Source organism: Pan troglodytes, chromosome 6 (genome assembly GCF_028858775.2).
Source record: "Pan troglodytes isolate AG18354 chromosome 6, NHGRI_mPanTro3-v2.0_pri, whole genome shotgun sequence".
In the NCBI taxonomy this organism is placed as follows: Eukaryota; Metazoa; Chordata; class Mammalia; order Primates; family Hominidae; genus Pan; species Pan troglodytes.
In genome coordinates, this window is record NC_072404.2 from 11,989,291 (window position 1) to 12,010,647 (window position 21,357).

The 21,357-nt window shown below is 61.4% G+C and overlaps 1 protein-coding gene across 2 annotated transcripts; it reads right to left on the reverse strand.

Moving 5' to 3' along the window:
- Positions 1 to 351: 351 nt before the first annotated feature.
- On the reverse strand, positions 352 to 21,131 carry ZNF316 (zinc finger protein 316). 2 transcript variants are annotated; one of them, XM_054655465.2, is made up of 8 exons: positions 19,348 to 21,131; positions 18,786 to 18,949; positions 14,831 to 14,968; positions 14,029 to 14,414; positions 13,720 to 13,829; positions 12,846 to 12,972; positions 12,201 to 12,314; positions 352 to 4,486 (listed from the first exon to the last, which is right to left on the reverse strand). In XM_054655465.2, exons 1-8 carry the CDS (start codon positions 20,230 to 20,232, stop codon positions 2,178 to 2,180), a joined length of 4,233 nt encoding a protein of 1,410 aa, XP_054511440.2. In that variant the 5' UTR covers positions 20,233 to 21,131; the 3' UTR covers positions 352 to 2,177. The 2 variants fall into 2 exon arrangements, with proteins under 2 accessions (XP_054511440.2, XP_024213479.1); XM_024357711.3 differs by lacking the exon at positions 18,786 to 18,949 and having other exon boundaries at positions 19,348 to 19,485.
- Between the last annotated feature and the right edge of the window lie 226 nt (positions 21,132 to 21,357).

Genomic DNA, 21,357 nt, shown 5'->3' on the forward strand with positions numbered 1-21,357 from the left:
AGAAAGGGCTGGGAATGTGTTTGGACCACTACGAAGGGTACCTGGCCCCTCACTCTGGCCTCTGGAAGCCTGGCCAACATCTTCCCAAAAAGTAATGCCCCAAGTCAGGTGTTTGCACTACATCAAGTGTGGAGCAGCGTGGGGGCCACCAAGGAATACGGTGGGCATGGGCAGCACGGGGCCACACTGGCCTGGGGCCAACTCCTCATGGGCCATCCTAGGACCCATTCTAATTTCTTAAAAGAGAAAATCTTTTAAAAAATGTTTGCAGAAACAACTTGGACCTGAGGCCGCGCAGAGCCTCCCCGACGGGTTCCCAGGAGTGGCGACAGCATGGAGTCCAGTCAGAAGTTCAGTTTGTCCACTCTTTATTAAAGCCAGGCCCTCCTGCTGACGGCTGCAGGACAGCTGCTGGGGCCCAGGAGGGACGGGGACAGCAGATCCTGGCCATACAGGGCTAGAGCTGAGATTCCTGGAGCCCCCCAAGCCCACCTTGCCCTTGGCCCTTTCTGAGGCTCCTGTCCCACAGGGAGAGGAGAAACCCAGGGCCGAGGTCATTACCCAGCACCCCGATGCCTCCCTGGGACCCCTGCTCTCCTCACCACCCCGCCCCGCAACCTCACCCAGCCAGGCTAACTGACCGCCACCACCCAGGCCCTCTTCCCACCCACCAACTACCGTGCCTCCTACCCGCCCCCAGCCCTGGCAGCCTGGCTGCTGCGCTCAGCCCCCAAGGCCATGTCTACACTAACGTGGAGGGAACTAGGTCTATTAGGGAATGCAGCTGCACCAAAAATCCGTTTCCTGGCCCCATTCACAGTGGCCCCAAAAGCGTGAGGGGAACGGGGCTTCACATGAACTACACCCCAGCTGCCCGCCCAGTGGCTTCCATGGGCCCAGTCCAGAGGGTAGGATGCCCACCAGGCAGGGGCCTTGCATAGTTGGGTGCCTGGTTTGTCACTGAGCCACGGCTCAGGTCCACACCCCCCCGAGGTGGACAGCCACTGTGCAAGCTGCCAGGCCACGGGTGCCTCCACTAACCAATTTGTGAAATGGGACTCTAAACAGAAACACTACTTGTTCTAGTGTAATGACAGAAGCAGAGTTAAAGGGACCTGCGAGTGTCCTAGGGCCCTGATTATGGGATGTGGGGAAAGATCCTTTGACCAACCTCAGTCGCTCTAAGTGAGCGCTGGGCTCCGAGAACGGGGCGTCTGCCTGCTCCCGGAGAGGGGCAGCCCAGGGAAGTGAAAGCTGGGGCTCAGGGCTGCGAGGGCCTCGGGCGCCCGTAGATGTCTGAGTTTGCCACCTCCGGCTGAGGGAGACGAAAGTACCAAGGACTGAGAGGACAAGCAGAGACCAAAACCGAACCGGTGCGGCGGGTGCCGGGGTGACCTCGGTGCAAGTGTGGGTAGAGGAGAGGAGGCGGCTCGAGAATAAGGCTTCAAACTCCCTCAGGACCCTGTCAACACCCGCGACCCGTCTGCCTGGCCGTAAGTTTGGTATCTGGCTTTTTCTCCTCCTAGATTCTTCAGGCCATACAAGAGGTGGAAATAAATATCCGCAGACAAGTTTCAAGTTTTCCCACTGGAGCTCCGCCCTTTGGAAACCTACAAGGCCTCCCCTCGCCGCGCGCAGTTAAACCTTCGGGACAGACTCGGATGACCGGGAGGGCCCAAGTCTCCCACTGAGGAATGGGAAGAAGTGGTCAGCCAAACCCACCGGCCTCCCAGGCATCCCGCTGGCCCACCTGGGTGGCTGGGCCCCACCCCCCCGTGGCGCAAGGACTTTCCCCTCCCTCGCCGCCACACCCAGTTGCAAACACACAAGTCCCTTGCTCCCCAGACCACCCAAGTCGGAATCCGAGTGAAATAAATAGCATCGCCCGCCAACTACCGCCCTGCTTCACACCCCGGGGATATCGCAGTCTCCGTGGGGGTGACGTCCCGGCCTCGCTGCCTCCGCGCTGCTCTTCTCCCCAGAGCTCCCCCACGTCTCCGGCTGAGCACACGGACCCGGCGGGCATGAGACCCGGGGCCGCAGGGCGAGGGCTGAGGGAAGGCACCGCACCCAGGACTGGGACCCTCAGCCTCCTGGGGCCCGAGGAGCGGGGGGCCGGCCGTCCAAGGGAGGGACCGGTGGCCCTGCAGGCTGCGCTGCCGTCGGCCCCGGGCCCCTCACAGGACGCCCTCCCGGTAGGCGCCCGAGGGCCCGGCGAACGCGGCCTGGTGCTCGGAGCCGAAGCTTGTGCCGCCCGCGAACTCCAGCAGAGCGCTGCCGCGCTCACCCGGGCCGGCACTGGACGGCCCCTTGGCGGCCGCCTCGGGCTTGGGCGCGGGGGCTGGGGCCGAACCCGAGCCCGGCGCTGCGGTGGCTCCGCGGTGCGTCTTCATGTGGGTGAGCAAGTGCGAGCTCTGCGAGAAGCGGCGGCCGCAGTTGGCGCAGGCGTAGGGCCGCTCGCCCGTATGTGTGCGCTGGTGCGTGACCAGCACTGAGCGCTGCGAAAAGCGCTTGCCGCACTCAGGGCACGGGAAGGGGCGTTCGCCCGTGTGGCCGCGCCGGTGCTTGGCCAGGTTGGAGCGCTGCGCGAAGCCGCGGCCGCAGTCGGCGCAGCGGAAGGGCTTCTCGCCCGTGTGCGTGCGCCGATGCCGCTTGAAGTCCGAGCTGTGGCCGAAGCCCTTGCCGCAGTCGGGGCAGCGGTGCGGCTTCTCCTCGGCGTGCGCCCACTGATGCCGCGTCAGCGCCGCGCTCTGCCCGAAGCGCCGGCCGCACTCTCCACACGCGTAAGGCCGCTCCCCGGTGTGCGCGCGCCCGTGCGCCGTCAGGTGCGCGCGACGGCTGAACCCCGCACCGCACACGCCGCACACGAACGGCTTCTCGCCCGTGTGGCCGCGCACGTGCGCCGCCAAGTGCGAGCCGCGGGCGAACCGCGCGCCGCACTCGGGGCACGGGAAGGGCCGCTCGCCGGTGTGTGTGCGCCGATGGCGCGCCAGGTGCGAGCCGTACACGAAGCTCTTGCCGCAGTCGGCGCAGCGGTGCGGCCGCTCGCCCGCGTGGTAGCGCTGGTGCTTGGCCAGCGCGGCCCGGCGCCCAAACGTCTTGCCGCAGTCCGAGCAGATCCATGGGCTCTCCTCCTCCGCCAGCGCGGCCGGCGCGGGCTCCGCCAGCAGACCCCCGATGGCGGGCCCGAACGCGCGCAGGCCGCCTCCGCCGCCCCCGGCCCCGCCGCCGCCGAAAGGGTCGCACGCCAGCCCGGTGCCCTCCACCAGGGAGAGCGGGCCCCCCAGGGGCGCCGGGTGCGGGCGCCCGTCGACCGGCAGCCGCTCTCGGAAGTCGGGTAGGCCCAGGATCGGGAAGCTGTCCGGGTGCAGCCAGGACTTGGGGTGCACGGGGAAGTGGAAGCCCAGCGGGTGGGAGGAGGGGCCTTCGCCCTCCCCGAGGCCGTTGCCCAGCTCCAGGAAGCGCCGTTCCGGCGCGGGGTCCACCTTGCCGCTGGGGGTGGGCGCCGCCACCGCCGCCTCCTCTCTCTCCTCAGCCGCGGCCTCCGCCTCTCCGTCCGCCTCGCCAACTTCAGATCCCTCTGGCCCAGGGTCCGTGTCCTCGGGCCCCGCGGCGGCCGCCGTCTCGCCGGGCTCCCGCCGGGGGCCGTCACCACCCGCCTCCGCGCAGCCCCCGCCGCGTCGGTGGCGCTGGAAGTCGGCGCGCAGGCGGAAGGCCTGGCCGCAGTCGGGGCAGCAGTGCGGGCGGTCGGCCGTGTGCACCGCCTGGTGCCGTGCCAGCGCCGAGCTCTGGCTGAAGCTGCGGCCGCAGTGCGGACACGGGTAGGGTCGCTCGCCCGTGTGCGTGCGCTGGTGCGTGACCAGGTAGGAGCGGCGCCCGAAGCCCGCGCCGCAGAAGGCGCAGCGGTAGGGCCGCTCGCCAGTATGGATGCGTCGGTGCGTAACCAGGTGCGACTTGTAGACGAAGCGCTTGCCGCAGTCCGGGCACGGGAAGGGCTTCTCGCCCGTGTGCGTGCGCTGGTGGATGGCCAAGTGCGAGCGGTACACGAAGCCCTTGCCGCACTCCTCGCAGCCGAAGGGCTTGACGGCCGCGTGGTAGCGCTGGTGCTTGGCCAGCCGCGAGCGGTGCGGGAAGACCTTGCCGCACACGTCGCACGTGGTCTCCGGCCTCCCGGCAGGCGGGGCCACTGCGGCAGGGAACGCCCAGGGCGACAGCAGGTTCGCACCCGGCTCCCGGCCGGGCAGGAAAGGCTTCGCTTCAGAGCCGTCGGCCAGGACCCCCAGGCCGCCTGGGTCGGGCCCCCACCCCTCTGGAGTCTGCGCCGAATCCGAGTCGTCGGGCCCCCACGTCCCAGGCACGTCCCCCACGCCGTAGGCCGCCGACCAGAGCCCTGGGGGCTCGTTCTCCTCCTCGGCCACCTCCGCCAGGAAGTCCTCGTCGTCTTCCTCCTCGTGGTCCTCTATGTCGTCCGTCCAGAACCAGGCTCCTGAAGGCGACAAAGGCAGGCCAGAAGAGAGAGGTAAGTGAACTTGACAGGAGCCTGTGGCAGGTTCCTGTCCCGAGAAATCAGGGCTTCCGAGACGCCACCAGCAGGACCTTCCTTCAGTCGGACGGGGCACCTCCTTTCACCAAGTGAGCGGTTGCCCATGTCCCACTGCCAGTCCTGAACAGCCGCAAGGCAGGAAAGCCGCCGCCCCCAGCTAGGAACCTGGGGACACGCAGCACATGAAACTGTCCCTCCCAGGAAAGCCAGGGCTCCCGTCCAACATCTCTTCCAGACCGCCGGCTCCCTCCAGGGCTTGCCACCTGCTGAGGAACGGGGCAAACTCTAGGAAGGGGTGCGACCGAAGGTTAAACCCAAGCAGGGATCCTGTGCTGAGAAAACCAGGTGGAGACGCTGGGGCAGTTTTCCCCAAAGCTCCTGGAGAACTCCGCCTCCCTGGCCTTCCTGGAAGACAGCGCAGCCAGCGGCCCTGTCCACAGAAGACCTGCCTTTGTCAGCTCTAAGCTTTTTGTTTTTGTTTTGAGACAAGGGTCTCACTCTGTCACCCAGGCTGGAGTGCAGTGGCTCGATCTTGGCTCACTGCAACCTCCACCTCGTGGGTTCAAGCAATTCTCCCACCTCAGCCTCCCAAGTAGCTGCGATTATGGGCTCAGGCCACCACGCCCGGCTTTTTTTTTTAAAAGCTCACTGCAACCTCCACCTCCCAGGTTCAAGCAATTCTTCTGCCTCAGACTCCTTAGTAGCTGGGATTACAAGCACACAGCACTGCAGCTGGCTAATTTTTGTATTTTTAGTAGAGATGGAGTTTCGCCATGTTGGCCAGGCTGGTCTCGAACTCCTGACCTCAGGTGATCTGCCCACCTCGGCCTCCCAAAGTGCTGGGATTACAGGCGTGACCCACCGCGCCCAGCCTTTTTTTATTTTGTTTTGTTTTTTGAGACGGAATTGAGCTCGTTGCCCAGGCTGGAGTGCAATGGCAGAATCTCAGCCCACCGCAACCTCCACCTCCCGGGTTCAGCAATTCTCCTGCCTCAGTCTCCCGAGTAACTGGGGTTACAGGCGTGCGCCCAGATGATGATGATGATGATGATGATTTTAGTAGAGATGGGGTTTCTCAATGTTGGTCAGGCTAGTCTCAAACTCCTGACCTCAGGTGATCTACCCACCTTGGCCTCCCAAAGTGCTGGGATTACAGGGGTGAGCCACCGTGCCCGGCCTGTCAGCTCTAAGCTTTGCTCAGCTTCCCCCATTCTGCCCCTCTCACACCAAGCTGCACCCCTGCCCTCTCCCTTCAGCCTTACGAGGCACCTGTGCAGGCAGTGAACAACATGTAGATGGAGCTGGCTCGGTCGGGCTCCTGTTGATGGCTCAAACACCTAAGACATCGTGACGCACCCAGGAGGGAACTGGTGTCTATGGAGCAGGCACTAAGTCACGGGACACAGGGATGACACCTGGCCTGCAGCCCCAGATGCTCTAAGGCACCTTCATGGACCCTGCCTGGTGTCTGCCCGACAGTCTCAGCATCTGGAAGGTTCCAGCTCCCACAGCTGGTGTGGAAATCTCCTCCTCACCCCACCTGGGTCCCCTGCCCATTTCAGCCGTCACCTAGCTGGATAAGCCTGGACCACTGAGTGCTGCCCTAGGGGGAAAGTCGGAGCCCAGGAGGTCCCAGTAGGCCTCAGGTAGCCCCTCATGTCGCACGCTGGCCCCTGCCAGGCTGCATGCCCTTGGCACTGCCTCGTCCCACATGCATTCCATATGGGGACCTAGAGCCGCAGGAAAACACAGACCCACACAGGCCTGGCTTCACTGTGAAAAAACAGGCAACATAGAAAAGGGTCAGAAAACGGGTTACTGCATCTTTCACATTTCATGATACTTTATCGGTTTACTATCATAGTAAACGTAAGCTTGAAATAAAAAGGTTTCTTGTCACTAAGTTGAGTCTACCTCGAACTGCCACCCACAGCCACTCCGTGCACAGAGCAGCAAAGAAAAGGCCCGTCCCCATCAGTGGCCACCCTTCCCCGACTGGCAGCCACACTCCCCAGGTCTGGGAAGGCTGCTGCACCCCAGCCCTATACCCCAACCCTACAGGATAGGGAGGCTGGCAGAGAGCTCGAAAGGATCTCACCCTGAGGCTCTGATGCAGGTCTTGGGTTTGGAGACCCCTCCAAACGGGGAAGGTTCACGCCTAGGAACAACTATGATTTTGTAGCGGGGTGCATCGGTACCTCAGGAAACAGCCAAGACTCAGCGAGCATTTACTGGATAATAAGCCTCAAAGAACTGGACTTCCAGGCCAAGGGCGGCCTTGCCCACAGAAGTCTCAGCTGCCCAGAGCTGGGAGGCTCCTCCCATCACCTCTCCCTTGATCCTGATCGTAGCAGGGAATCCTCTCACTTGGGGAGGTAGGCAGGAAGCCCCCATCCCAGTGGGATCTGTAGAGAGGGCACCCCCCGCCAGCTCTGGAGCTGGCATGGCCACTTGTCCAACAACTGGGACAAGGGTGGGCCACACTCCAGCATATGGCATGGTGACAGGCCACCATTGACACCGAGTGCAGGAGGGGAAGGACATCCAAGTCCCTGGGGAGTCTGAGCGGGCTGCACTATAAGGGGAGCTCCCAGGAAGTAGCAGGGCCCCTGGGAAGGGTCCCAGAGGGAGACCAGCCTGCCCCAGGCCAGGCTCTGTCAAAGTCGATGGGAACATCCTTGAGTGAGGGTGTTCAGCCAACAGGGCTCCAGGGACAAGGCCCCGAGGGCGTTTGCTGGCTCTCAGATCCAAAGCCCTCTTCCAGATCTAAGTCAGGCCTCATCACAGCTCAACTCATCAGACCCAAGCCGGGGCGACAGGAGGCTGACTAGGAGGGGCTGGTGCATGTTTCTCAACAGCTGGAGGGCACTGGGGCAGGAACCATGCGACAGCCGCCCAGGGTACCCAACACACCTGCTTCCTCCAGAACCCAGGGGACAGCAGAGGAGAGGAGACCCTGGGACTGACGGTCCCTCTCCCCTGCACCTCATGTTTAGGCCTAAGGACTCTGACCTAGCAACATGCAGCTAGGCTTCCGGAAGAGGGACCACAAGGGCTCAGTGATAAAAAGGAGAGGCCGATCAGAGGCTCAAAGTCAGCTGTCTAGGGAGGGAGAAGCTTCCAGAGTATGGCCACAAGAACCTTCACGGCCCATGTCCTGAACTGGGAACACTAAGACCCCCCCCCCCCCCCATCCAGCGGCAGGTGACAGGAGCTGATGGAGAGGGAGACCACCCCAGCAGGCTGGGTGCAAGGGAATGAATGAAAGGCCTCAGGGCTGGGGCTGGGGCTGTCACAGGAACGATCCCCCCACCTCCCTCCACAGGCATCAGCACCAGGCACAGCTGCTCCCTAGCATGAGTGGCGTCTTTAGAGGCTTCCCCTTTGAACCTTAATGCTGAGATGTTCCTCAAGGGCTCACTACTCCCCTGTGCCCGCAGCAACCCTCCTGCAGGCTGAAGCCCCACATCTGCTCAGTTCCACCAGGACGGCAGGGGCCAGGCCGGGATGCTACACCTTCTCTCCCTTGGCTTCACCTCAAAAGGCAGCTGGGGGACCCGGGCTCTGTCTGGGTGTGAATTCCACTCCTATGACGCACTGGCCATAGGACCTTGGGCAAGGCCTTAAATCTGAGTTTTCCCATCTGTAAAATGGGTTGATAACAGCACCTGCAATCCACTTGGTGGGACTGCTGCCAGGATGAAATGCACATCCGTAAACACCTGCGATGCGGCTGCAGCAGCACCTCCACTGCTCCCTGGGTCAGGTGGCGCTGCTGCCACCACAGGTCCCTGCAGATGCCAAGGCCCCCTGCTGTCCATCCCATGCTTTCTGTTGGTCATTGCTCAAGTTGTCCCCCAAATGTCAGGCGATGCTCCTTTCCTGCCATCAGGCCCTGGTGGCCACAGATCCCCACCAAGGCCTTTGCTCTTGAGGCTGGGCCACAGTCCCTAATCCTAGATAGGCCCCTGGCCAGCCCTGTGCCCCGGGGGCAGGCTGCCTCCTGGACTGGACAGGAGGGGTGGGGCACCCTCCAGCCCACACTAGTGCCCTCCTGCTCACCAGTGGCTGGTGCAGTGCCAAGGCCCTCAGGCCCTGGATGCACAAAGGTCCCTACACCTGGGAGGGTGCTCATGGGCATCACCAAAGCCGGGCATTTACCCAGAATCCCACCAACACAACTGCAGGCTCTCCAGCTTCTGTCCCCAGGCCCTGGTTTAACTGTGTGGGAGGCAGTGGTAATCCCAGGGGCCAACCAATGTCCCCAGCAGCACAGCCCCCAGAACAGTCTGGTAAGTGCCCTGCCCTGGGCACAGGGTGGGGGTCCTACATAGGACACTAATCACAGTGGCTGTGGGGAAGACAGTGGCCCCACAGCCACATGCCTGACCCAGAAGACACGGTCCCAACCTGCCATGGGACCCCACACACATCTCACATCACTGAGGGATGCTGCTCAGTGTAGCCCACACACACCACCCATGGCACCAGGCCGCCACCATCTACAACTCCCACTCCTGGGCAACCTCTGCCCATCTCGGAGTCTGGAACCTGCTCTCCAGGCCCAACCTGACCTGGGCCCCACGGCGAGTCCACGGAGTTGGCTGACTGAACAGCGCCACTTCTCTCCCTCTGACAACCCATCCGCTGGGGCCTGGCCTGGAGTGCAGGCTGTGGAAGTCAGTTCCGAGTGAAGCCAACACTGCTCCCTCCCCTCACCCGGCCAGTGCAACTTTCTCCATTCAGACACAAACTCCAGATGGCCTTAGGGAGAGCTTCTCTCACGGGGGACAGTCGCAAAGGGAGGAGGTGGACAAGGGTGACACGCCCAAGTTCATAGGCATTAGCAGTGCTCCCTTCTGCAAACTGTCAGGGAGATGAGGGTGGCACTGGCCCCACACATTGGTGCTTGGGGGAGGCGGGCTCTCGGGCGCAGCTTCTGCACTGGCATCTGAACCAGCTGCATGGCCTTGGCCAGGCTGCCAGGTCTGTAAGGAGGGGCCTCTCTGAGGACAGGCACTGGGCCTGCCCCTCACCGGGGCAGGTGACCTCAGAAGGGCCAGTCTGCAGTGGCTGAGGGGGTCCATCTCGGAGGGTGGAAAGGCAGTCCCACAAGTACAGGGCTGGCCCGCCAGGCCAATGCCACTGGCAGGCACCCACAGCCACAATTTTCTCCAGGCACATTCTTGCTCTAGTGCAGACCAGAGCCGGCAGAAAACAGGGTTCAACCAGGGCGGGGATCTAAGCCAGGTAAGGAGAAAGGCAGGGCAAGGGAGGGTCTGGAGCATGGCTGAAGGGCAGGTGGGGGCTTCAGCAGCCCTCAGGAGGGGTGGGTCCTGATCAGGGCAGTGCCAGAGCCCAGATGTCATGTGTGGCCCAACTCATCAAGGAGCCCAAGAGAGGGACATACTTGGCTCTTGCAAGACTCCAGTCTAGAAACAAACTCTGTCAGCCTGGGCACAGGCAGCCTCTGTCCTGCCCCAGCGATCTCAACCAGCTCAGCTGACCAGAAATGAATGCAGGGGAGGCAGGGAGCACTGGGGGAGGCGGGGAGCATCAGGGGAGGGTAGCCACTCAGTACACAGGCTATGGATCACATTTCAGAGACTGACTTTACACACCCACTCAGGGCCGGGGGGCATCCCAGGCCTGCCAGCCCCAACACGACGACCATCCGCAGGGGATGCAGGAGGCACTGGCCCAGCCAGCCCCTCAGGTAGCTCTCAAACCCCAGCCAGGTGCACAGGCCACAAGGGTACTGTTGCCCGGGCTGAAAGGGAACCACTCAGGCTCAAGCCTGCACAAGGCTCTACCCCTAACCCTCCAGGAGGCACAGAGAACAGGAGCACAAGTAGACCACACGCTGAGGGACGGGCCCCGCAGGTCTGTGTCCCCTTCTCTTCCTGAGAGCGTCATCCACATCCCAGACTCATCCTGGGGGCAGCAGTGATCTTTCTTGCCAACCAGAGCCCTCCTGACTGAAACCTGGGGAATATTCCAAGAGGGTCCCCAAGTGTCTGGAGAATGGCGGCAGGAAGGGCCTCCTACAATGACACAGAGGAGGGACTGGCAGGCCTCAATGATAGTTCAGCTCTGTGTCCCCACCCAAACCTTATCTCCAATTGTAATCCGCATGTGTCGTGTCAAGGGAGGGACCTGGTGGGAGGTGATCAGATCATGGGGGCCGTTTCCCCCATGCTGTTCTCATGATAGTGAGGGAGTTCTCACGAGATCTGATTTTTTTTTTTTTTTTTTTGAGATGGCGTCTCACTCTGTCGCCCAGGCTGCAATGCAGTGGCGCAGTCTTGGCCCACTGCAACCTCCACCTCCCGGGTTCAAGTGATTCTTCTGCCTCAGCCTCCCAAGTAGCTGGGACTACAGGTGCGCACCACCACACCCAGCTAATTTTTGTATTTTTAGTAGAGATGGGGTTTCACCATATTGCCTAGACTGGTCTTGAACTCCTGACCTCGTGATCTGCCCACCTTGGCCTCCCAAAGTGCTGGGATTACAGGCATGAGACACCGCACCTAGCCTATTTTTTTTTTATTTCTTTTTTAATTTTTGAGACAGAGGCTCACTTTGTCACCCAGGCCGGAGTGCAGTGGTACAACCTCGGCTCACTACAACCTCTGCCTCCCGGGTTCAAGCCATTCTCCTGCCACAGCCTCCCGAGTAGCTTGGACTACAGGCACACGCCACCACACCCAGCTAATTTTTGTATTTTTAGTAGTGACGGGGTTTTGCCATGTTGGTCAGGCTGGTCTCAAACTCCTGACCTCGAGTGATCTGTCCACCTCAGCCTCCCAAAGTGCTAGGATTATAGGCATGAGCCACCGCACCCAGCTTGTATTTTCATTTGAAAACACATCTATGAAGTGCTCCAAATCTACCCATTGCCCCTCCTAACTGGCATCACCTAGCCCCAAACCAGACACCTGTGGGGCAGGGGCCTCTGCAGAGCTCTCTGACGCTAGGAGCCCCTCAGACACCACTAAGGACCTCCACGCAACTGACAATGTGGCGTCCCCCAGTGGGAACCTGAGTTGAGTTCAGTTTCTTCAGATGAATAAAGGGGGCCTTAGAGTTGAAGGAGCAGAGCCAGAGCTGGGCCTGAGGCTTTCAGGGAAATTCACCACCCTGAACACCTTCTGCACCCATCACTCCAAAACCTCCTCTCCAGAATGCCCCAACCTGCCCATCCCGGTCAGAGTCCTGCCCATGGTGCTCCAGGGAGAGCAAGGGAGACTGGGGGGAGCCTTTTCCCAGACATGGCCAAGTGGGCGGAGAAGCAGGAGGACCGGCTAGCGCTGTGCCATCAGAAAGGCCTCCGCAATGGTGTGCTGGGCTCCTGGGTCTGCCCTGGCTCAGCCGACCACCTGACAGCTGGCCCCTCACATGCAAAGAAATTCACAGGCTCCAGCGCAGGGCAGGGTATCATTTTTAAAGGTTCCTAGGAGGAGCCTCTAGGTTCTCTAAGGACCTTACAGCCCTCGGACCTTTCTGGAACTTGAACCACCAGGAGCCAGGCGGCAAAGGCAGAGGCGCAGTCAGAGGCACCAGGTACCAGGTCTGCAGAGAGCGCAGTGAAGGCCAAAGTTTGACAACAGCTCCAAGAAGCTATCGGCACAAACCACGAAATTCCATCCACGCTCACCTGTGTAGACGCCAGTGACGATGTCTCCTTCCTCAGGTCGGGGGCTATCTGGGACCCAAGGTTCTTCCCCTTGTTCCAGCCGGAAGATCAGATCGGGCTTGGGAATTGGGTATCCTGCCAGGAGAACAGACGGCGGCTGCAGGCGGCTCCCGTGGGCCCTCCCCTGCCCTGCAGCCCGTGCTGTGCCACCGCTCAGTGCCCCTCCACCTCCGTCTTCCCAGCACCAGCCCTCCCACACCCCTGCTCTGGAGGGTCCAGGCGGTCCCTTCCCTCTGAACCTTTCCCTGTCCTCCCCTGCCCTCCTCCCACCAAGCCCCCCCAACACCTTCACCTGCAAGATGCCCACAACCCTCCTCCTCCCTCGCCTTCCGCCTCACCCCTGGAGGCTTCAGGGGCCATGCAGCAGACACCAGAGACAGACAGCCTCCACAGATGTGTCACCTGGCTCAGGGTGCTGCCTGGCCAGTGACATCCCCCGCCCCACCCAGGGGCCATGGGGTCCTAGGGCTTCCCTGGGAGGTGGGCTGGGCCCAGCATCCACCTTTGGAAAGACCCTGGGATTTGAAAAGCGCCCCGTCAGACAGCTAAGACCCTGGCAGCCATCACACCAGGCTGCCTCTTGGGGACAAAGGGTCCCGTCCTTACCCAAGGACACGAGAATCCCATAGTTCTCCTGCATGACTTCCTGGTAGAGGCCCCGCTGGTCTGCTTCCAGCCTTTCCCACTCCTCCAGGGAGAAGTACACAGCCACATCTTCAAACGTCACCAGCCCCTGGGGAAACAGAGCCTCAGGTGAGAGGCTGAGGGAGCCCTTTACAAAGAGCCACGGAAGATTGAGGCCACTGAGGCTCTCCAGCATGGGTGTCAGGGGACACAGATGCCCAGATGGCACTGAGGGCTTTCAGGCCTTGCCACAGCCCTGGAAAGCAAGGACCAGATCCCAGCCAGAGAATGGGGACTCAAGCTCAAAGACGGTGAACGACCCAGCTCATACGGCAGAGCTGTGGCTCAAGCAGAGGCCAGGAGACAAGGAGCCCCGCCCCCAGTCCCCCTCTTCATGCAGTCTGGCTCAAGCCAGTGCAATGGCCATGTCAGCCATGGAGGGCCCACACCCGAGTGGACAAGCAGCAGCAACTAAACCGAGCGTGGGCACTGGTGCCTGACCTGACTGGGCAGCAGGAACCCGGACCCTGGACATGTGACAGGCACTCCAGGTGAGGGGAGGGCCAGCCTTGGGGGAGAGCCAGGCCTCTGAAGTCGCTGTGCACAGTGCGGTTGAGTGGGTGGCAGCCAAAGCAATCAGGACAACCCAACGCCCAGGAAAGCAGGACCACACCCCCGGGCTTGGGGCTGGACACCCAGCCGCTTCCTGTGGCCCCTCCCAGCTCAGGGCCTGGGCCTGGTCCGGGGACTCCAGTGCCATGGCCGCTGCCAACAGACGCCTCCAAACAGCAGGTGCCGAGGCCCCGGGGAAACCCTGCCCGGGTTACCCAAGCCCCAAACGGAGAGGGCGGCTCACCTGACACCCAGCCGTCAGCAAATCATCCTCGTCCTCATCCTCCTCCTCCTCTTCCTCCTCCTCCAGGTCCTCATCCCTAGGAGTGGCTGGAGCCCGGGAGGCCTGCAGGCCTGTGGGGAGAGATCTCTTAGGGCCAGCTGCCCTGAGCCCCCAGCCTGCAGGGCCAGGAGCCCTGGCAACACCCTCATTGCAAAGCTGGGTTTCAGCTCCACCCTGTCGGCCCAAGAGCCCTCCTGGCTTGACCAGGTCCCTGGCCTGGCCCACCTCAGCCCCGTTCATCTCCTCCCCAAGGCTGGCTGCTTTTCTTACCCTTTTCCTGAAGAACTGGGGACTTGGCATCACCACCACGGCTAAGTCGCTCCTGGGTCCCCAACGCCGGACACTGCTCCTCTGCCAGCACCTCCTTCACATCCTCCTCCTCCACGTCCGCCTCCACCTCCACCTCGGCCACCGCCTCCACCTGCGCATCCTGCACTACCTCTGCCACACCCTCCTCCTCCTCCTCCACCACCACTATCTCCTCCTCCTCTTCTTCCACCTCCTGCACCTCTTCCCCCTTTTCCTCCTCCTCCTCCTCTTCTTCCTGGTCAGGGTCGCACTCTGACCCGTCCTCTGCCCGCTCCAGCTGGTCAGCTGGGGAGTCGGGAGTCGTGTGGAGCGCCGCCATCCTCCCTGGGAGCGAGCCTCCACGTGGCCTGAAATGCAGATGGACGCCAGTGACGGGCTGCTCTCAGCACACCACACGGTCCCCTCACAGGGTCTCCCGCAGCCTGGCGGGGGCGAGGGGAGCAGGATTTACTCCTGTTATGTAGTTGAAGGCAATGGAGATGAGGGAGGACCGGGCCTTCCCACGATCTTACCCTGCACCACCAAGACATTCTGTACCCAGAAAGGCTGCCCCAAGAGCCCCTCCGCGTGACCCCTGGGATGCCAGTCTCAGCTCCTTTTCACCAAGAACTACGTGCCTGGTGTGAACTGCTGCTCTTTCCTGGAGTAAATCAGGCATTTATCCCAGTCTTTATCCACAAGGAAGCATCACACAGCCCGAGGGTGGCCCATGTTTAGCCAGAAGGAAAAGCCCACCTGATACCCAGGACAAAGAGACGCTTACCTGGTCCTCAACACACATGAACCAGGCCAGCAGGGAACGCCAAGAGGTCTCAGCACAGACAGGATGCAGGCACTTGCAAGGCACGACGGGGCTGGGAGGAGAGACAGGTGCCAGGAAGCCGGCAGGTCAGGCTCCTTCCTGCAGGACATGGGAGAGTGGGGGCTGTGAGCCAGCATCACCCTCATGTGCCCTCAGCCCTCGCTCTGTGAAAAGCGCAGTGCATGGTGGACACACGGCTCATCGCCAGACCATCAGGAGGACAGGAAATGCCTGTGACATTTCAAGTTTGGGGATCAGAGACTCTTAAGGGCTGACTTACCAAAGCCCTAGAGGCTACAGTGTCCTACTCTCTCACTGACATCAGTAACAGCTCAGCCCAGAAGCTCAGGGGAGAGGCAGCCACACTGACACAGGGTCCAGGGTCCAGGGCCATGGACACAGCAGGATGGGAGCTGCTGGCCCTGGGACCCCTTGCCCCTCCCCACTGCTAGTGTCCTTCACTAGCCCCTGTGGGGTCCCAAGGGCACGGCAGAGTCACAGCGTTGATGAGTCCATTTCTGTGGCTCCTTTCTGGGTATAAACCTGAGACCGGGCCCATTACCCAGGACACACACCATCAGTGTCTCTGGCCTGAACAGGGCCATTTCCAAAGCAAGCCAAGCCCAGAATCCAGGGGGAGAGACCATGAGCCCCAGAAGCACCCTGGAGTGTCAGGCCACTTGGCCACACAGAGCACTGGGCCCACCCTAGCTCATCCAGCTCGAGCAGTGGACAGTGTCTGCCACAGAACTCCTAAAACAAGACTGAGTGGCCTTCACGAGAACAGTCCAGACCACCACGCCTGGTGTTCTTACGGACACAGGAGAAAGCTGCTCCGTGATTAGCTCTCCCTCCATAACCCATCACTTCTCTATCAGTTAGGCAGCTGTTAGGCCATTTCTGCATTGCTGTGAAGGAATACCTGAGGCTGAGTAAGTGGCAAAGAAAAAAGGTTTCATTCACTCACAGTTCAACAGGCTGCACCAACATGGCGCCGGCATCTGTTTCTGGGGAGGGCCTCAGGAAGCTTCCACTCATGGAGGGAGGCAAAGGGGCAGCAAGAGAGAGGGAGGAAGCCCCACTCTTTTAAAACAACCAGATCTCTTGTGAACTGAGAACTCCCTTATCACCAAGGGGACGGTGCTAGACCATTCATGAGGGATCCGCCTCCATGGGCCAATCCCCTCCCACCAGGCCCACCTCCAACACTGGAAATCACCTCCCAGCAGGCCCGCCTCCAGCACTGGAAATCATGCTTCAGCCTGAGACTGGAAGGGGACTGATGGAGCCTGGATGTTTGTCCCCGCCCAGATCTCACGCTGAACCGTAATCCCCAATGCTAGAGGCGGGGCCTGGTGGGAGGTGACTGGATCATGGGGGTGGGTCCCTCCTGAATCTTGGGTCATCCCCTTGGAGACAGTGAGTAATGAGTTCACAGGACATCTGGTCGTCTTTAAAAGTGTGTGGCGCCTCCCCACTCACTCTCTCTTGCTTGTTCCTGTTTTCGCCATGTGACATACCTACTCCCCCTCACCGTCCACCATGATTAAAGGCTTCCTGAGGCCCCCTAGAAGCCAGGCAGATGCCAGCACCATGCTTCCTGTACAGCCTGCAGAACCATGCGCCAGTCTCACCTCTTCTTTATAAATGACCCAGTCTCAGGTATTTCTTTACAGCAATGCGAGAACAGCCTGACACCTGGACAAACACCCAAACCATAGCAGCCGCGCGTACTCATTTCCTGAACTGCTTTGAGCAGTTGCTTTAAAATCCACACTTTAATAGCCAGGAAGCTCTGAGCATTCACACAGGCCCACCCAAGTCAAAGGCTGGGACACACAGGCATCCAGAAGCCACCTCTGTCCCGAAGGTCACACGTGCCCCCTGACTGGCTCCAGCCCCCTTTCTAGTTTCAGAATCACTGACCCCCAAAGACTCAAGTCACAGAACTATGCCTGGGAGCGCCACCCCAACCTCCAGCCTCTCCCAGAAGCCAACCTTCTCAGTGTCCACAGCTCTTTGGCGTGTGAAGATGCCCAAAGTGTCGAAATCCATGTGCCGCGTGTTATGCCAGCCACCTCCAGGAGGACGCGGCCCTGCCCAGCACTCAGGGCGCTGGGTACACTCAGCAACGGTTTCCCAACTGCCACCCACTTGAGGCCCAGAGGAGGGCTTTTCTCTTTCAAGCCTCAGGCCGCAGATTCAGGCTGGGCCTAGGTGCCATGCCAAGCTCAGTAGAGCTGTCTCCTGCCTGGCCACCACCTGAAGCAGCAACTTTAAACTCCCAGAGCCAGGCCGCCATATACGAAGACACAACGGAAGAACACTTCACAGCTTTGGAATAAAGTGGCTGCATGTTCGTCTCATCTCAGGCCGTGTGTGTGTTATTCCCCATCCCCAGAACTCTCTTCCCCTTTTCCTGGGTGGTCTTCTGAGGCAGCCCCCTGGGCCCCAGTGGGTGACACAGTTCCCTGTAATTCTTCCCTCACAGCACTCACCACATCTTAAAAATACACTTATGAGACTGTCTTATCATCTCTCTCCCTGAGTACAGCCAGCTCCCGGGCGGCAGAAGCTCCCTTTGCTCATGTCTGAATACCCCTCACACCAGCACTTAAGAAGCATTCAAATACTTACTAAAAGAATGTCTAAAGTCGCCAGCCAATGTGATGGACACAGGATTTTTCAAACTCAGCGTTTTGGCCCCACTGTCCTGTTCCAGAACAGGCTGACCACTGCTGGGGGTAGGGGGTTGGGGGGACCCTTGGAATTGGAACTCACCCCAGAAGCAGTGGAGAGTCTCTCCCTCCAAAGAGGACACTGAGTTCTTTCTCCCAAGAAGTCCACCCACGGACGACCAGAGAAGGTGGAGGACCAGCTCCTACAGAGGTGAGCAGCACAGCCACACATCGTCCCCAACCCAAGACTCAGGACATAATGGTTTGAAAAACGGACCTCAGCAGTCCGGGCAGAGTTTAGATTCCAGCAACTCGCCCTGGGTTATCTCTGCCTCCCCCAGGCCTGCACTCTTGCCCTCTTCTTGCCAGCCTGCCAGTCCACTGTAAACACTGCTCACTTCTCCCTCGGCATCCAACTCTGGGTCAGAGGCCACGGGGGGCCTCATCAGCATCAATCCCAAACCAGAGGCCACAGGGAGCTTCACCAACGTCATCCCAAACCCTCATTTCTCAAACTCCCCACCTCAGGTGATCCACCCGCCTCGACCTCACAAAGTGCTGGGATTACAGGCGTGAGCCACCTCACCCGGCCCCAAACCCTCATTTCTACTAGGGCCCTGCACTCTAGGATACAGTGCTGCAGCCAACATTTAGAATGGGAGGTGACAAAGTATCTCCCAAGAGGAGAAGGGAGCGAGGCAAGGGCAGGAAGAAGAGGCAAAGCTTGAAAGTTGGTAGAAACTCCTCACAAAAGCTCCAAAGCCAGGGAAACCCAACTCAGAGAGCGGGAGATGTGGGGGTGTGCTTGTTAGTCTAGCCCCCTTCATTCCCTCTGGGTGGCCCCCGCTGCCCTCAGAGCCCTTCGGGTCTTCATGCCCTCCTGAAGGACTTCCTTCCCCGACCACCACAGTCCTCACTGTCTGTCCTCGGATTCTGGATCCCCCTACTTTCCTGGGTTTGCTCCTGGTGCAGGTTATTTCCACGGGGGCCATCTCAGGTTCCCCAGGGTAGCCCCCTCACCACCCCACCCGGCTCCCCAGACCTGCCCACACTTGTTGAACCAAACCAAGCACCGAGGTCTCCCCACACAAGCAGAGCTGGGGGCCTGATCCTCCTGGTACCTGCACTTCCTCTTGCCCATCGGGTCCTCGACCAAAGCCCAGCCCCTTTCCTACCTCTGCTGCCACGCGGGACAGCCCAGACCCCATCCAATCCCAGGGATGGGTGTCCCTACCCACCTGCCGGCAGCAGAAGACAGCCGAGCAGCCCACCGGGGCTCCTTCTGCAGATGAGGGAAAGCCCGGATAAGGCCCCCAAGGTCACAAAGCGGGCTCCTGGGGCGACGAGCCGAGCGCCTCCCGCCCCCCAGGGGGCGTCCGGAGCCGCCTCCTCCTGCAGAGACCTAGACGATGACAGCCCCTCCTGGATGGGTGTGTCCTGGGGGCGGCCGCGGCCCAGCCCCTGCCGCTGCGTCCGAGAAGGCGTGGGCGGGCACCCCGAGGTGTCACGCGTGGCCTCCCGGGCCTGCCCCCTCCGCCTCCTGCCCGGACCGGCCCCGGGGGTCGGCAACGCGCAGGCCCGGACGGGGGTCCGGGAGGCGGGGGCGCTGCCGCGGAAGTCCCTACCCGCGTTCCGCTCCGACCCTGCAGGCCCCGGCCCCGCCGCCTCCCCGCGGCCTCCCCGCGCCGGGCGTCGAGGGCCAGCCCGGCCCCGCCGCCGCCGCCGCCCCCGAGCGCAAGCCCGGCCCGCCCGCACCTGCCGCCCGCGCCGCCGCCCACCGGCCCCGCGAGACCCACTCACCGCGCGGGCCGGGCTGGCCGAGCCACGGGCCGGACGCCGGGGCCGGGGCCTGCGGGCCGGCGGCGGGCCCCGCGCTACACAAAGTGACGGCCCGGGAGCTGCGCGACGGCGGCGCGTGGGCACCGGAAGTACCGCCGGCCAGCCCCGCCCCGCCCGCGCCCGCGGGGGGAGGAACTTCCGGTCACGCGGGGGCAGCGGCGCGGAGCGGGGAAGCGCGGGTTGCGGGGGTTTGCCCAGCTGGGCCTCGGGCCGGGGCGAGGACGGGGCGTGCGGGGAGGGGACGGGAGCGCCCTCGACACTCGTGGGGCGCCCACAACCTCGCCCCGCTCCTGGACACCCTGGCCAGGTCTCGGAGGTGACCCCGAGGTCCCGCCGCTGCGACCACCGCCTTCCCCGAACCCCAGCCCGGCCTCGTTCATCGGGGCGCCCGCTGAGGACCAGGCCCCGCGCTGGGCCCCCTCCGCCAGTCCACGGGGCCTGCCCGGGACCCCAGGATGGTGGAGGGAGGAGGCGACCCCTGTGGTGGGGAGGGGGCCAGGTGTCCACGCCTCCACCAGATCCCCGGGCCCGCGCGGGGTGAACGTCTTGTGGGTGGGGAGGGAGGAGGGACGGGCGGGGTGAACGTCTTACGGGTGGACTGTGGCGGTTGAGTGCAGGAGGAGACTGGGGTTGTGGAGCCCGCACTTGGAGGGACATGGGGTCACGGGCAGGGAAGCGATGTCCAGGCAGAGGGAATGGCCAGTGTGGGGGCAGAAGTGACAGGCGACCCCAGGAACCCAGGGAGGGGTCGGTGCGCTCAGCGGCCACCCCCAGACCCCCACCCACAAGCCTGTCTGCACCTGCTCCCAAGAGGTGCAGCTGGGGTGTCAGGATGAGCTCTGGCATTGGTGGAGTCCAGGGTCTGTCTTCCGCCTGGAATGGTGTGGCCTAGGCTCCTTCCCCAGCTCCCAGCCCGCCTGCACCATTGTTCTTGGTGCTTTTCTGTGGGGACCCCAGGCCTGACTGGGCAAGAGATAGAGGACTCGGCCAGGCACGGTGTCTGTACTCCTAGCACTTTGGGAGGTCTTGGCGGGCGGATCACGAGGTCAGGAGTTCGAGACTAGCTTGGCTAACATGGTGGGTGAAACCCCATCTCTACTAAAAATACAAAAATTAGCCGGCCGTGGTAGCGCACCCCTGTAGTCCCAGCTGCTTGGGAGGCTGAGGCAGGAGAATCGTTTGAAGCCGGGAGGCAGAGGGTGCAGTGAGCCGAGATCACACCACTGCACTCCAGCCTGGGCGACAAGGTGAGACTCTGTCTCAAAATAATAATAATAAGATAGAGGAGGACTCAAACCTTAGTCCCACAGAGGGGTGCAGCCCCAACCCCTTGAATCAGACCCTCACAGTGATGTCGCTTGGCTCTTGGTGTTTTAAAATGTCTTAAAGTTAATATAATAACATTTTAAAATAAGGAGTCCCATTCTTGTTTAAAAAATAAAATTGAAAAATCAGGTTCTAATGCGGGGTCTCACACCTATAAATTAAGCACTCTGGAGGGCCGAGGCGGGTCACACCTGTAATCCCAGCACTTTGGGAAAACAAGGTGGGAGGATTGCTTGAGCCCAGGAGGTCGAGGCTGCAGTGAGCTATGATTGCACCACTCCACTCCAGCCTGGGCAACAGATTGAAACCCTGTCTCTAATAATAAATAAAATCTGAAAAATCAGAAGTTCTGGCAACACAAGGCCCCTGGTTTGCAGGGCACCAGCCAGTAGGGCCTGAGAAGTAACCAGCTTCTGTGGGTGGGACTGAGCGTGGCCATGGTCCTCAGTGCCCACCACTCCCTGTCCCTTTCCTCCAGGCCCACATCTGAATGACACTGCCTGACTCTCCTGTGGGTATCTCTTAGAACCCCTAATCCCTAGATTAGACCCTTCCCCACCCTACCTGATCCGTCAGGTTCAGTAGGAAGGTGCAATTGCCCCCAGGCAGCTCCCAGGAAGGGCTCTGACTGTAGGACAATTAACA

What these genes read in the sequence shown, in the direction of transcription:
- ZNF316 (XM_054655465.2), bottom strand. Translation starts at nt 20,232, where the DNA reads ATGCCAGAGCTCATCCTGACACCCCAGCTGCACCTCTTGGGAGCAGGT. An exon ending in TGCTGACGGCTGGGTGTCAG is followed by an intron (nt 12,973 to 13,719) that starts GTGAGCCGCCCT and finishes CTGTTTCCCCAG; the next exon opens with GGGCTGGTGACGTTTGAAGA. An exon ending in TGGGATTCTCGTGTCCTTGG is followed by an intron (nt 12,315 to 12,845) that starts GTAAGGACGGGA and finishes TTCTCCTGGCAG; the next exon opens with GATACCCAATTCCCAAGCCC.